Source organism: Cryptotermes secundus, unplaced genomic scaffold, assembly GCF_002891405.2.
Source record: "Cryptotermes secundus unplaced genomic scaffold, Csec_1.0 scaffold139, whole genome shotgun sequence".
NCBI classification, from domain to species: domain Eukaryota; kingdom Metazoa; phylum Arthropoda; class Insecta; order Blattodea; family Kalotermitidae; genus Cryptotermes; species Cryptotermes secundus.
In genome coordinates this window covers 150,559-163,967 of record NW_019735555.1, presented here as the reverse complement: position 1 = coordinate 163,967, position 13,409 = coordinate 150,559, and the positions used below count along the sequence as shown (strand labels likewise).

Below are 13,409 nucleotides of genomic sequence, written 5' to 3'. Positions count from 1 at the left end.
GCTCTCTTCGGCTCCGCTCGTGACGTCACCACGCGTTGCGCATTGCGGGGTGATTACTCGCCTATTACGCGAGCGCTAAGTTACCGCTACGTGGAGCTGGGGCGGTAGGGATCAACATGTCACAATACCATGCAATATACGTATGTAAGTCAATAAGTAAGTTTTCAAATGGATATAGAATTTAAACAAATAAGAGTACTGATTTGAAAAAAGCTCTTATTTCTCAACATAATCTCCCTGTACACTTTGGCACTTGTCCCATCGTATCACAAGCCCCTGAAAAGCAGCAGCATAAAATTCTTTGGGCTGCTGTCGGAACCAGGCGGTGACTGGGATCCCGAAAGCATACTGCGCACTGCATTCCAGCCTCAAGGACAAACTGTAAATGCCAACTCCTACTGTAACATCCTCAGGAAAATTCATACGGCCATTCAACGGAAGCGAACAGGACTCCTCACCAAAGGCGTGTTGCTCTTGCATGACACCGCGCGTCCCCATACTGCCAACAAGACAAATGAGACGCTGCGAAATTTCAAGTTTGAAGTCCTTGAGCATCCTCCATATAGCCCCCGACCTTGCTCCAAGCGACTTCCATTTGTTCTGCCCTCTTAAACATCATCTTTGGCTGAACATTTTCCTGACGATGAAACTGTAGAAAGAGAAGTCACCGTCTGGCTCTGACAGCAGCCCAAAGAATTTTATGCTGCTGGTTTTCAGGGGCTTGTGAAACAATGGGACAAGTGTCTCAGTGTACAGGGAGATTATGTTGAGTAATGAAAGCATTTTTCAATCAAAACTCTTATTTGTTTAAGTTCTATATCCATTTGTAACTTACTTATTGACTTACCCTCGTAAGTACATACTACTCATAACACAGATTATAATAGTACACATTAATTTGCTTTCAGATAAAACAAACATTAACAATTAAACCCAGAAGACATTATCACACTCTAATATATGACAAGCATCACAGAAACCCACATTGTATCAATGACACACAAATAATAATTTAAATAATTTCAGTCCCAAGGTTAACTATAATAACAGAACATCAACATCTGTTATGACAAGATATAGGTATCAATGGAATATAAAAATAATAATAATATAAATCCATATTAGGACAATTCAATAACAAGCAATTTATTTAAGAAACTGCCTGATGATCCAAACATGGATTAAACATGTAGCAGATGTTGAAATAAAACCAATGTTAGTACAGTGATGTTGGACTGGTTTTGTCTGAAAATTTGTTGATGGCCAAAAAACCATATTGTAACACACTAGGATGCAGACAATAAAAATATATGTGTTGTAGGAATTACCAGTTCATATTTTATGGGTCATACAATAGTAGCAATATTATAGTGTGGCATGTACACCTGTTGCTAAGCAATGACTGTGAAACACACATCCCAGAAGACTGCTTTCTTTATAGTCAATGCCATGAAAACCACAAATCTTACATAATGGAAAAGATGTTTTCTATGAGGTCTGTGCTGAGATGTTATAAGCAGGGCCAGTTAGCTGTTGCAGGGAGTGAATGAGTTATAGGATGGCTGCAGTTCAGTCCTCGTGAGCTGTTGCTGTAGAAGCTGGTACTTGAGGGCGGGGACCATTCAGGAACCCAGAGGAGGTGGAACATCTGAAGTTGGAAGCTGCTACCAAGCAACAGCAGTGAAGACGTGACTTTGGACAGTGGTGTGTGTGTAATAGTGAACTGTAAAGTGTAGTCACACACTGTCTCAAAGTGTACAATAATAAATCGACTCATTAATCCAAAACCTGTATATAGTCACTCCATCACATGAAAGTAGAAGAAAATTCCATGTGTCATAGTGAATTGATGCCTGGTATTTGTGCAGGCATGGATATCACTATCACAAATTGTGTTCAATTATCAATTTTCAACTTGATGTTTCTGCTGTTTGAAATATGCACAATTTTGAAATTATAAATTAAATTATAAATTGTTACAATTAATATGTTGCTGGACATTATCCCTCATCTTGTCTGTTCTCAGAAAAAAACCCGTCTAGTTTCTATCAAAAACACAACGTTTCGGGAACTGGAATCTGTCCCCGTCTTCAGGTAAAACCTACTCAGTTGGGTCCAATAGACAGAGCTAGCCCCTATCTCCAGACAACTATGCCAGTTTCAGAAGGGTTCATAAAACAAGCACAGCATAATCCATCTGTGAGATGGATCATAATAATGGATTAGATCTTAAATTATAAATGCTGAAATAAATCATTTTATATATTACATATCTCAGCCACTCATATTAAGAATGTGGACTTTTCTTCTATGGCATGTGAAAGGACTCACAGCTTTAAATGCAAAAGGATGGTGCAATTAAAAGGTTATGTAATAAGTAAAACTACTGATGGAGAAAGCTGGTTCATTAGAAAATTTAGGCTGTTACCTTTAACAGATTATTTACTATGTACATACAAGAATAATATTACGGACTAAACAGGTAATGTTCATGGGAAGAAGAGTAAAATGACCAAAAATGTAGAACTGTTAGCATTCAAAGTACTCAACCTGCTGATTTATATTCTTCTTGTATTTGTGTCAGGACACTGATAACTTGGTCAATATCATTATCAGCACCGCTACTTTGTTGTACGTGAACGGTCTGTAGTCCATACTCATGAGTGAACTGAAAAGGTAATGGAAAACACATTACAGAAATGTAAGATTGAATTAACATTGAAGTCTTACTTTCTGCTTCCTAATAATCCATATTCAGTTCTTTCTGCTTCCTAATAATCCATATTCAGTTATCATTTAAGTATTCCAAATAAAAAGTGAAAACAAAATTTCCAAGCAATGGAAATGTTATCAATGGAATAATTAATCATTTCTACATCATATTAAAATTATTTAGAGAAACTACTGCTTTCTCTTGGCATACCAATGCCAAACTGGCCATATATTCATACAAAAACTACTAATGAACTTGCACACTGAACATCATGATGGAGTGGTTGGTACTTCTACTTCATATTCAGTAGGACCTGGGATCAAATCTTGGTCCAGAGACTGGCTATCATGACCGAGGTTTTCTTCACTCCCTCCAAACAAATGCTGGGATAGTATCTCAAACTAGGACATGACCATTTCCATCCAAATTCCTTGAACTTCATTATTCTTTATCATCAAACCATTCAACATAAAAGCCTAGCTACTGAAAGCATCATTAAATAAACCAAGAAACCAAAAACTTGACCAGGTCCTATGGCACATTCAGTTTTATGAAAAGATAGGTTCTATACTCTTTCACTTTAAAAGGTACCATCCATACTAAATCAAATTTTCTGCTCCTCACATTGGGCTGAAATGGAAAGAGGGTAGTGAAAGCCATCATACTTCACAACAGCACCAAATTCTGTGATGTGAAACCATATGGTATGATAAAAGTTTCCTAATGTTTCTGAAAAATGTATTACCTCCATTTTTATGGTTGAGGAGGATGTCAATTAAGTTTTAAGAACTAAGGAAGTATGGCATATTTATTTTATTACCTTAAAATGTCTTACACCATGTAATATTAGTCTTGAAGGCCATAATTAGTCATATGAGTGGAAAACACAACTAATGCTCAAAATAAAGCAAAGAAATACAAAATTTATTCATTTAATTTTTATTTTACCCTGCAGATCAAAATACAATGATATAGGACATGTTCATCTATATTATTATCAAAATACATTAATGTTTATGGTATGAACTTATAACAAACATAGCTTATTCTATACACCTGCTTATCAGTAGCCAATATTACACAATTCTTCTTTCAGATAAACTTCTATTATTAAGTCCTTTAATTCCTTTTTAAACTGATTATTGTAACCTATTTGTTTTATGTTGTTAGGCAATTTGTTACAGAAGATAAAACATGTTACTGACGGTTACTGTTATAAAGCTCTAAATTACAAGGTCTGACAATAAAATTCACGCATTTGCCACCTGCCATGGCAGCAGTGGACAGAAACCTCAGTATGGATTAATGACGTTGGCATTTCTGCATTTCACAGCTTTCTTGTTGATGTTGTTGTTGTTGATGATGATCTATGGCAGTCTCTTTCTGAGTGGCATCTATTATTGTCAGAGTGTGTTTTGGTGTGCAGTCGCAAGAATGTCAGAGCTTGAATTAGAGCAAAGAACGAACATTAAATCTTGTTAAATTTAACAAGAGTAGAAGTGAAATATGACAGATGTTAGTGCAAGTTTACAGGGATAATGCTATGAAGAAAACAGCAATTTACAAGAGGGTGACACAGTTTTCTGAGGGAAGAGAAAGTGTCACTGATGAAGAAAGATTAGGACAGCCAGCAACGAGTAGAACTGAAGAAAACATTGCAAGAGTTCTTCAAATTGTGCATGATAATTGTTGGCACGGCAGAGCAAGTGAACAACAGAGAAATAGTTAGGGAAACCTTAACTGAAGATCTTGACATGAGGAAGGTGTGTGCAAAAATGGTCCCAAAGGAGCTCACCGAAGAACACTATTTGTGAGTGAGTTTTTATCTAGTAAACAAATAACTGTCCTGGAACACCCTCCCTATTCACTGGATCTAGCCCTCTGACTTAATTCAGTTCCTGAAGATAAAGGAAATATTGAAAGGAACGCATTTCAATGACAATGACGACTTCAGGAGTAATACAATTGCAGCTCTGAAGACCATTCCACAAAACCAGTTCCAAAATGGTTTTGAAGGGTGGACTAGATGCTGGCATCGGTGCATAGCTTCCCAAGGAGAGTACTTTGAAGACGACCACAGTGATATTCAGCAATGAGGTATGTAGCACTTTTACCATGATGAGTTTGTGAACTTCATTCTCATATCATGTACATACATACCTATGATGATCATTATTTCTAGTGTCATATGCATGTACTTTTTACTCGCTTAAATACTGATTCTTTTTAATTTGGATGGGAAGATGCCCTCTCTAACTGAAGCACTCACAAATTCTAGAAGTGACTTTAACGTGTAAGGCACACATTTCCTTAACAAAAAAGGTGAGATGCCATCAAGTCCTACAGATTTTTTTCTCTTCAAGCTGTGGACTACTTCAGGCAATTCAGTCTGTTATTTCTAGGGTATAAATTTTTATTTTTTGCTTACTGTATTGTTACTAGTTCCTAAATGCATTAAGTTCTTGTCAATTGTTTATTTACGGTTTCTAAGAAGGTAACATCATGTTACATATTCTGCTTCCAACCGAATGAATTAATTGTGAATCAATAGGAGTTTGTGCAAGAACATATCGTTTCATTTTTCTGGTAATCATCCATTTCGGAGTTGGTAGAACTTGCAATTGACAAGTGAAAGTGGGAAATTTTTAAATGTTCTTGATTTTATACGTAGCTGGTTTATGCCTACACTGCAATACATAATAACAATACAAGGAGCTACAGATTATATCACGATAATATATTACAAAGTATTGTATTCCTTAATGCAAATGTAAAATTAATTACCTGTGAAAGTCCCGCCATTTCAGAGCCAATGTTCACTAACCTCACTCCCGCTCACTCCAGCGCTCAACGTAAACAGAACACAAACACCAGAGCGCACCAGGGTCAAGCGCCACAGATAATTATACTACCAAGAGCACAGTCCAGCGAGCGCTTTCGACGAACGGTGACAAAGATTTAAACTGTCGAATTCCAACAAAAAGTAGTTTTCGTTGGCGTCGTCATGGTGGTTATAATTATCTTTGTTAACCGTTTTCGTTATATCGTCACTTGTGTGCAGTTTGTTGTTGTTCCGACTCCCGTTAACTATAGGTTTCTCTCTCACCCACCTTAATATGCCATCAATTGTCAGTCTCCCGAACGAAAAAGAGAAACACATATATCCTGAACCCGTCGATGTACGGTTGGGGCGCATCCTGCGAGCGATATCACATCCTCATTCTGAAAGTAGTAGCTGCAATTAAATAGTTCAGTGGCATTTAAACAAGACCAGCAGAGTACGGCAGTGGTAATTAAATAGGACCGAAAAGGGTTAATCTTTTTCGTCGTTTATATGTTTTTGCTTGATGCCCCCCATTTGTTAGGTAATTACTTGAAAAATGACTCTAAAGTACTCTTATAAAAACGAGTAACTTTGAACATTGTTTACATATTTTTGCTTGGTCCCCCCTCCAATTTATTTGGTAATTACTTGAAAAATAACCCTAAAGTACACTTATAAGAACGAGTAAGTTTTAACTTTAAATATTATCTCTTCACTCAGGGAAATAAATCCTATGGTAGCAATATCATCCAAGAATCATTTTATTGACTCACAAAGCCAGTCTCATACGAATAGCTGTCCGTCATGCCCATAGAAACGGTCAACGGATATCATAACGAGATTGGTATGTGTTAATCCGTGACACGGATTGAGTTCGTCCAAACGGTCCAGGCGGTCTCATTTGCTCGTAATCCGTGGCAGATTCTTAGGAACAACGTCTACTTTTTACGAATATCACGAGCTAGGTCGAGCTAGGTAGGCTAATTTGTGCCGTACAAGGTGTGTGAATTAAGTTTGCCATACATATTTGAATGAGTCATTAGAATTTTTTTCTACCAATAGGTTGGATTAAGGTGTTGTTATTGTCCTGTCTATGTATATGTTTTTGTATGGCAGCAGCATATTGATTCCAAGGATATTTTCAGGATAGATTGTAATCAACTGATATTGAGATTTACAGTTACAGTATTTTTTGACGAACTCGCCATTGTGTCAAGGCCGTAATTGCATTACGAAATTAGAAAGTAAAATATGATAGTTTTTCGTGCTTGCATTTTCTGACTTCTAGAGGAGTTTTATGTTTTCCATCCGCAGGAGTGAATTGATCTGAAAGCAATGTCTAATCAAGAGGAAAGTATGACAACCTGTGATGAAACTGTGACAACTGAAACTGAGAGAGATCAAGAAAATACACCAGAAAATGTGAGTGTATGCGTAATGTTTGGAACGGTGAAAATTCCGAACAGAACAACGCGTATGATACAAGTACTGATTAACAGTGATACATATGACATGTATAGCCTTCAGCTATGTTTGAAATAGGTCACACATTATTTAAGTTTGTAATGTTACTGGATCCTTCAGTCCTTCAGTTGTTTTATTATACTGCTTTTCACATATGCTATTGAAAGCATGATTCACAAAAAATTTTAGTTCAGTAAAACCAGAAAAGGAAGATTTTTGTTTGTTTTTTATTGCTAATGGGGTGTGACTAAGACCCTTACACTGTGGCCACTTCTGGCCTCTTGTACCAGCCCCAGATGATAGGTGAGGGTGATTGTGGAGCAATTGGTGGAATGAAGATGGGCAGGGGAAACCGAAGTACTCGGAGAAAACCTGCCCCAGCGCCACATTGTCCACCACAAATCCCACTTGACCAGAGCAGGGATCGAACCCAGGTCGCCACGGTGGGAAGCCAGCAACTAACCGCTTGAGCTATGGTGCAAAGATTTTTGTTTACTTTCTACTAACTAAGGAAGAACAGACTTGTGAAAATCAGTAGGTAAGGTCTGTTTTTTATACACTTTGGTGTTCGCTTGTTCATCTTTCTTTGTTGGGTAGGTGATGTGTTTTGCTGCATAATTGCCTTATACAGATGTATATCATTTCCTACAAACATCATCTCATGATAGAATGAAATACAAAAATGAAATGTGTAATGTAATATACTTGCTGTAATCCATAATAAAGTATGAGTGTTATTATCATAAACTTCAAACTCCTGGTAGAGTCCTCTGTGAAAGGTACCTTGTTGGTAATGATTGTGCAATTCCCAGCATGACATGTAATCAGATAATGATCATTCACTTTGGTTTTGCTTTCAAAACAGTTCTTTGTTTCTGTTAAATTTTAATTGAAGTATTGTGACAACCAACCCCAGTCACAATAAAGATAGACCAAAAACAACTGGAGAATGTGAAATGTTTTAAATATTTGGGTAGCTTGTTAATAGATGATGGAAGGTGTACGTGTGAAATTAAATCTAGGATTGCCATGGCAAAAGCTGCATTTAGCAAGAAGAAGAATCTTTTTACCAGCAAATTGGACTTAAATTTGAGAAAGAAACTAGTGAAATGCTACATTTGGAGTATGGCTTTGTATGGGGCTGAAACTTTGACACTTAGGGCAGTAGATCAGAAACACCTGGAAAGCTTCAAAATGTGGTGTTGGAGAGGGATGGACAAGGTCAGTTGGACCGATTATGTGAGAAATGAAGAAGTGTTATTTAGAGCCAGTGAGCAGAGGAATATCCACGAAATAAGAAAACGGAAGGCTAATTGGATTGGTCATATCTTACGCAGTAACTGCCTTCTAAAAGAAGTTATTGAAGGAAAGATAGAGGGGCAGATAGAAGTGACCAGAAGACGTAAGAAGATGCTGGATGACCTTGGGGACAGAAGAGGATATTTTCATTTGAAGGAGAAAGCTCTAGATCGCATCAAGTGGAGGAACTGTTTTGGAAGAGACTGTGGACCTGTCGTCTTGACAGATTACGGATGAATGAATGAATTGTGACAATTCTATCTGTATATTATGATGGAAAGGGCAAGATTCTTTCAGAATGCTTAAAAATTTACATCTCTTCTTAGTTTTATATACAAAGTAGTAGAGTGTTTTGAGATATTTGTCTGTGTAAATAATGATAATTGTTAATTTAGTTTTGCTGGAACAACTGCAGTATAGCACTTGATGTCAGAAATTTCATTTGATTACATATTCATTAAAATAAATGGAACTCACCCTCAAAGAAGGACTAATCCAGCATTAGTACAGTAAAGTCCCCTTTATATGGCATTAATGGAACCTGCCATGAGAATGAGCAAAACTCTTGCAGGAACTCAATACACCTAAAAACAATACATTCTTCACTTTAGATTTTTGTGTGGGAGTTTTCATAGGTGACATAGCATGGGTTAAGTATTTTGGGTATGTATACAGTAATGTGATTATGAAGTGACTGCTACCCTGTACTGTAAAGACACCTGTGTGAGCAGGAATGGGAAGTGCTGCTATTAACAGCTGGGCTAAATACTGCATAGTGCACCACAAATTTGTTTTTGAAGCAACTTTTTAAAAATGGTAAATTTTCTTCAAAATGTTTGCCAGTTGGATGAAGTTCTGGATGCATGAATTATAAGGAATGTAGTTTCAAAATTTCTGAATTGCGCAGTGTACAGGTTACTTAAAAACAATGAACAGAAACTTTTTGTACAAATAAAATGCTCTTGTTAGTATTATAGGGTTCTTGTAAAATCGGTGCAGCTTAGTTAGCTGTAACATCACTGTTTCAGTTTGATATTGAGCGCCTAAGGCTGAATATAAAATGTTTCTTTGGAACCAAGATGGTCGATATGTCCTGGGCTGGGATCTGTTTGAAGGTATACTCAACTCTAAATGTGAGATGGAAGCGTTTAAAGTGACTACAGTGTTATGTATATGCTACTGACCCACTGTGCTATCTGTATTAATATAAGAGAATTATTTCTTTACTAATACTTCTTCATTATATAGGTTCAAGTGCATTTAAGTATTATTACTGGCAAGCCTGCACAAATCCATGCCCCACATTGCCATGACTCCCAACATTTTTATGATAGCATCTAAAATTCCTTCCATTATATTACTACTAGCACATGACCCATCAGAGATGGCAGGCCAGTATTTTCTGTGATCCTTTCTTTTACCTCTTTCATATCATTAGCCCATCCCACCTCTCACTTATTTTTTCCATCTTTTTTGTGTCCTGTTTGTCATCCCTTTCCTTCTCCCCTTTTTACTTTAAAAATACTGTCAACCCTGTTCATCCAGTCCTGTATTCTTTATCTCTTATCTTTTCTTTGCATATTCCTTTCCCTTGCATTTATATGCCTGTGCCGTTGTCATTCCCCTCATCATGCCCAAGCAGCAGCATGGAACGACTGGCTAAAATCTACATGTATATGTTGTAATTATGCCTTCTTTATTAACACAAGCAGATTTATCACCTGAGGTATTTTGTTTTTAATCCAGTTTCTAGTTTTTGGATGTAGCTTCTAGATTTGTACAACATTTGAGTAAGCTTAATTAAAGGATTTTTGAAATACTGAATTTCACTGCTACTTTCTAGTGGTGCAAGATGAGAGTACTAATCTGCAGAATGTAACCCTTGTTATAACAGATTTCAACAACAGATATAGAAAAACTGGAAGAAGCTAAGCTGAAAGCCAAATTTCCAATGGCAGGAAGACCTATGAGTGGCCACTCTGTGTTTTTGCAGAAGAGGCTTGCAAATCGGGTAAGAAAGTTTACACTTTTTTTTTTGTCCGTATTTATGATGTTACTTCATGAAATTCCAGTAGAGTGGAATCTCTGTGTAATATTTTTTGATTGAAGGTTTTCCTTACATTACTGTTAATTTATGATTTAAGCCCCATTGCCTGACTGTTAAGTTTTCTCCATTGAAATCTTTTCTCAATCTAGTGTTCAATCATTTGTCCCCAGGAGGAACATTAAATGGATGTTTCACTACAATACGTCTTCATTGTGAGCATTCTTATTCTTTCTGCTATTACATCTAGTTGATTTGTAATAAATTACTGTAAAAGAGAGTTACAATCATTTAGAGGGGCATATGGTAGCGTAGTTGATTGAGGGACTATGCTACAAGCTGGAAGGTCACAGGTTTGAGTCCTGATGAGGTGGATTTAAGATTCATTGTAATATTATCCACTCACCTACATTTTGGTCTTCCTAGTGGTTTCCTTCTGACTTTCCCACCAATATCCTATATGCATTCCTCTTCTCCCCCATTCATGCTACATCCCCTGCCCATCTCATCTTCCTTGATTTGGTCATTCTAATTATACTTGATGAAGAGTACAAGTTATGAAGCTCCTCATTAGGCAGTTTTCTCCAACTGCTCCATCTCTCTTCTCTGTTCTCTGACACCCTCAACCTGTGGTCCTCCCTTAGTGTCAGAGACCAAGTTTCACACCCATACAGAACCACAGGCAAAATTATAGTTTGCATATTCTGATTTATATGTTTTAAGGCAGCAGACAAGAAGACAGAAGGTTCCGGACCATATGGTAGCAAGCGTTACCTGAGTTCAGTCTCCTCTTAATTTCTTCCTGAATCAAATTTTTATTTGTTACTGTCTTACCCAAATATTTGAACTGTGTCACATTTTCAAAGGGTCTGTTAGCTATCTTTATGTCATGATTTTGTTCTGCATTCTGGTGGCAAGACAGCAACATATACTTAGTTTTCTCTGCATTTACTTTTAGACTAACCTCCTTAGTAGCATCAATTAAAGTTTGTGTTTTTCTTTATGGTATCTGTGTTATCACCCAGTAGATTCACATCATCAGCATAGACCAGCAGCTGATGTGTTTCATTTAACATGCAATAAGTTAACATCAATAAGGGATGTAGAACACATTTTAAGAAATGCCCTGCAGTTTGGTGTTCAGAAGTACACCTATACATCTGTTGGCAAAAGCACAGAATTTCAAAGATTTATCCATTCTTTAGCATTATCATGTTTGGAGGTTTTGTATTTTGAAACTTTCTGTTTAATGTGTTTCTTATTGTAAAGGTATATTGCAGTTTCATTTCATTTTAATATATGTTTGGTAGGAAAAAAGTCAAATTCTGTAGGAAAAGATGTGTATGGAAAATACATGATTTTTTTAGATATGTAAGATATTAGGAATAAATATTTTCCTGTTTCTCACAGCAGTTGTTATGAAGAGTTCTGTCTTCTGGGTTATAATGCCATGTAGACTGTTGACAGTCAGCCAGCATGAAGTAGCTAGCTTGCTTCCTGTGAACCATCTGTTGATTTTCAGTGGGCCACATAATGTTATATTCTAGAAGATAGAGAACTCTTCATTAATTTTCCTATTTTCATATGATTTTTATCTGATGATAGCAAAAATACTTTGATTCTGGAGATTACCAAATGGCCAAGCAAAAGTCTGCTGCAAAAGCACGCCAAGCTCCAGCAGTCCTGGGATATGCAACAGGTGACGCAATCCCGACACCAGAGACTGTGCCTGTCCGCAAGACGTCCATTATCCAGCCTACAAAGTTTACTTCCAGTCCTACCACATAGATCTGAATTTTCTACTGCCATAATTGTGAGGGAACTGTGGATGTTAAGATGTGGCAGCATACACATTTAAGCTTTTTCAAAATTAGAATATAAATGTTTTAGTGTATTGTGTAATAATTTTTAAGTTTTGGAACTAGAGACTGCTGATTTAAAAGTGCTGTGTTGGAAGGTGGGGAAAACAAAGAGTTACAGAATGTCTCCATGGACAAATCAAGAAGATATAACAATGTTACTGAAGAATGTTTCCCCATATGGTTAGAAGCTAATAAATTAAATACCATGCCCATATGTCCAGTTCCTAGGGCAAGTGATATATTGTTTTTCCTCCGCCCATTCTCCCAATAACAACAAACTGGTAAGATGAACTGAATTTTAGAGTTTCAGATTTTAGATTGCCTAAGGTCACATTTGCAATTAAATATTACAGAAGTAAAAAAAAAAAGGACAGCATAATTTAACAGTGCATTATATATCATTGATATGCATGCTTTTTGTCATCTTGTTTCTACGATGAATGAACATTTAAGAGGGTTCTATAGTACTTTTGTCGTCTGAATCAAGTAGGATTTATGAAATGAAAGATTTTCTTGTTATTCATTGTTTGTGAAGGGCAGTAATATCATATTCAATTTATGTCTGGCAGAAATATCCTTACATTAATTTTCAGTGTTATTTTGGCCTATCAGCAAATTGTATTAAAATAAATATTGCAAAAACTGAAGCAGAACGAAAATTATGGAAAAATACACAGTTCTCAAAAATATTTCTGCCCTTATTAAATTCACCTTTTGTGTGTTTCTCCAATTTTTTGTCAGCATTTCCATAATTTGAAAATAAAGAATACTCATGACTGTTTTCCTCATTTTATTGGATGTTATTATTGTGACACCAAATAGTTACTACTGTATTCATTCACACTAATATTGATAGTTCTTTCTGTTCTTAAGCCATTGATACTACAGCCTGATGTAAGCCTTGGCATCCATCTGTTACAGGTGTTGTAAGTAAAGTGGTCCCTGTGCTTAACTAATTAAGTACTATGCCATGAAGGCACATGGGCAGCAGATGTAAAGATCCACATTTTCTTGACCTTGATTTTTTCTACCATGTTGGAACACTAGTCAAAGGTATATATATATATATATATGGTATAAATTCCAATATTTAAGTGCCACCTCTTTTAGAGTTGCAATAGATGACAGTTAACATGCGGAGATTCTCGAAGGTGAGTGAACAACACCTGTTGTCTGACAGCACATTCTTGTACTTGGAGAAAC

The 13,409-nt window shown here is 36.5% G+C and overlaps 2 protein-coding genes across 4 annotated transcripts in view; one reads left to right on the top strand and one right to left on the bottom strand.

Moving 5' to 3' along the window:
• The window catches only part of LOC111869528, a 26,737-nt gene extending 21,164 nt beyond the window's left edge, over positions 1 to 5,573 (bottom strand). The window contains exons 1-2 of the mRNA XM_023861126.2: positions 5,498 to 5,573; positions 2,551 to 2,668 (exon numbers count right to left, since the gene is read on the bottom strand). Coding sequence (XP_023716894.1) covers positions 2,551 to 2,668; positions 5,498 to 5,515 — 136 coding nt within the window. The 5' untranslated portion in view covers positions 5,516 to 5,573. The remainder of the gene's footprint in view (positions 1 to 2,550; positions 2,669 to 5,497) is intronic.
• An 832-nt stretch (positions 5,574 to 6,405) lies between these two features.
• On the top strand, positions 6,406 to 12,994 carry LOC111869532 (cAMP-regulated phosphoprotein 19). Of its 3 annotated transcripts, none has more exons than XM_023861135.2 (4): positions 6,406 to 6,512; positions 6,852 to 6,959; positions 10,195 to 10,311; positions 11,950 to 12,994. In XM_023861135.2, exons 2-4 carry the CDS (start codon positions 6,873 to 6,875, stop codon positions 12,130 to 12,132), a joined length of 387 nt encoding a protein of 128 aa, XP_023716903.1. In that variant the 5' UTR covers positions 6,406 to 6,512; positions 6,852 to 6,872; the 3' UTR covers positions 12,133 to 12,994. The 3 variants fall into 3 exon arrangements, with proteins under 3 accessions (XP_023716903.1, XP_023716902.1, XP_023716904.1); XM_023861134.2 differs by having other exon boundaries at positions 6,407 to 6,536; XM_023861136.2 differs by lacking the exon at positions 6,406 to 6,512 and adding an exon at positions 6,535 to 6,610.
• The last annotated feature ends 415 nt before the right edge of the window (positions 12,995 to 13,409 follow it).

What these genes read in the sequence shown, in the direction of transcription:
- LOC111869532 (XM_023861135.2), top strand. Translation starts at nt 6,873, where the DNA reads ATGTCTAATCAAGAGGAAAGTATGACAACCTGTGATGAAACTGTGACA. An exon ending in AAGAAAATACACCAGAAAAT is followed by an intron (nt 6,960 to 10,194) that starts GTGAGTGTATGC and finishes TTGTTATAACAG; the next exon opens with ATTTCAACAACAGATATAGA. An exon ending in AGAAGAGGCTTGCAAATCGG is followed by an intron (nt 10,312 to 11,949) that starts GTAAGAAAGTTT and finishes ATCTGATGATAG; the next exon opens with CAAAAATACTTTGATTCTGG.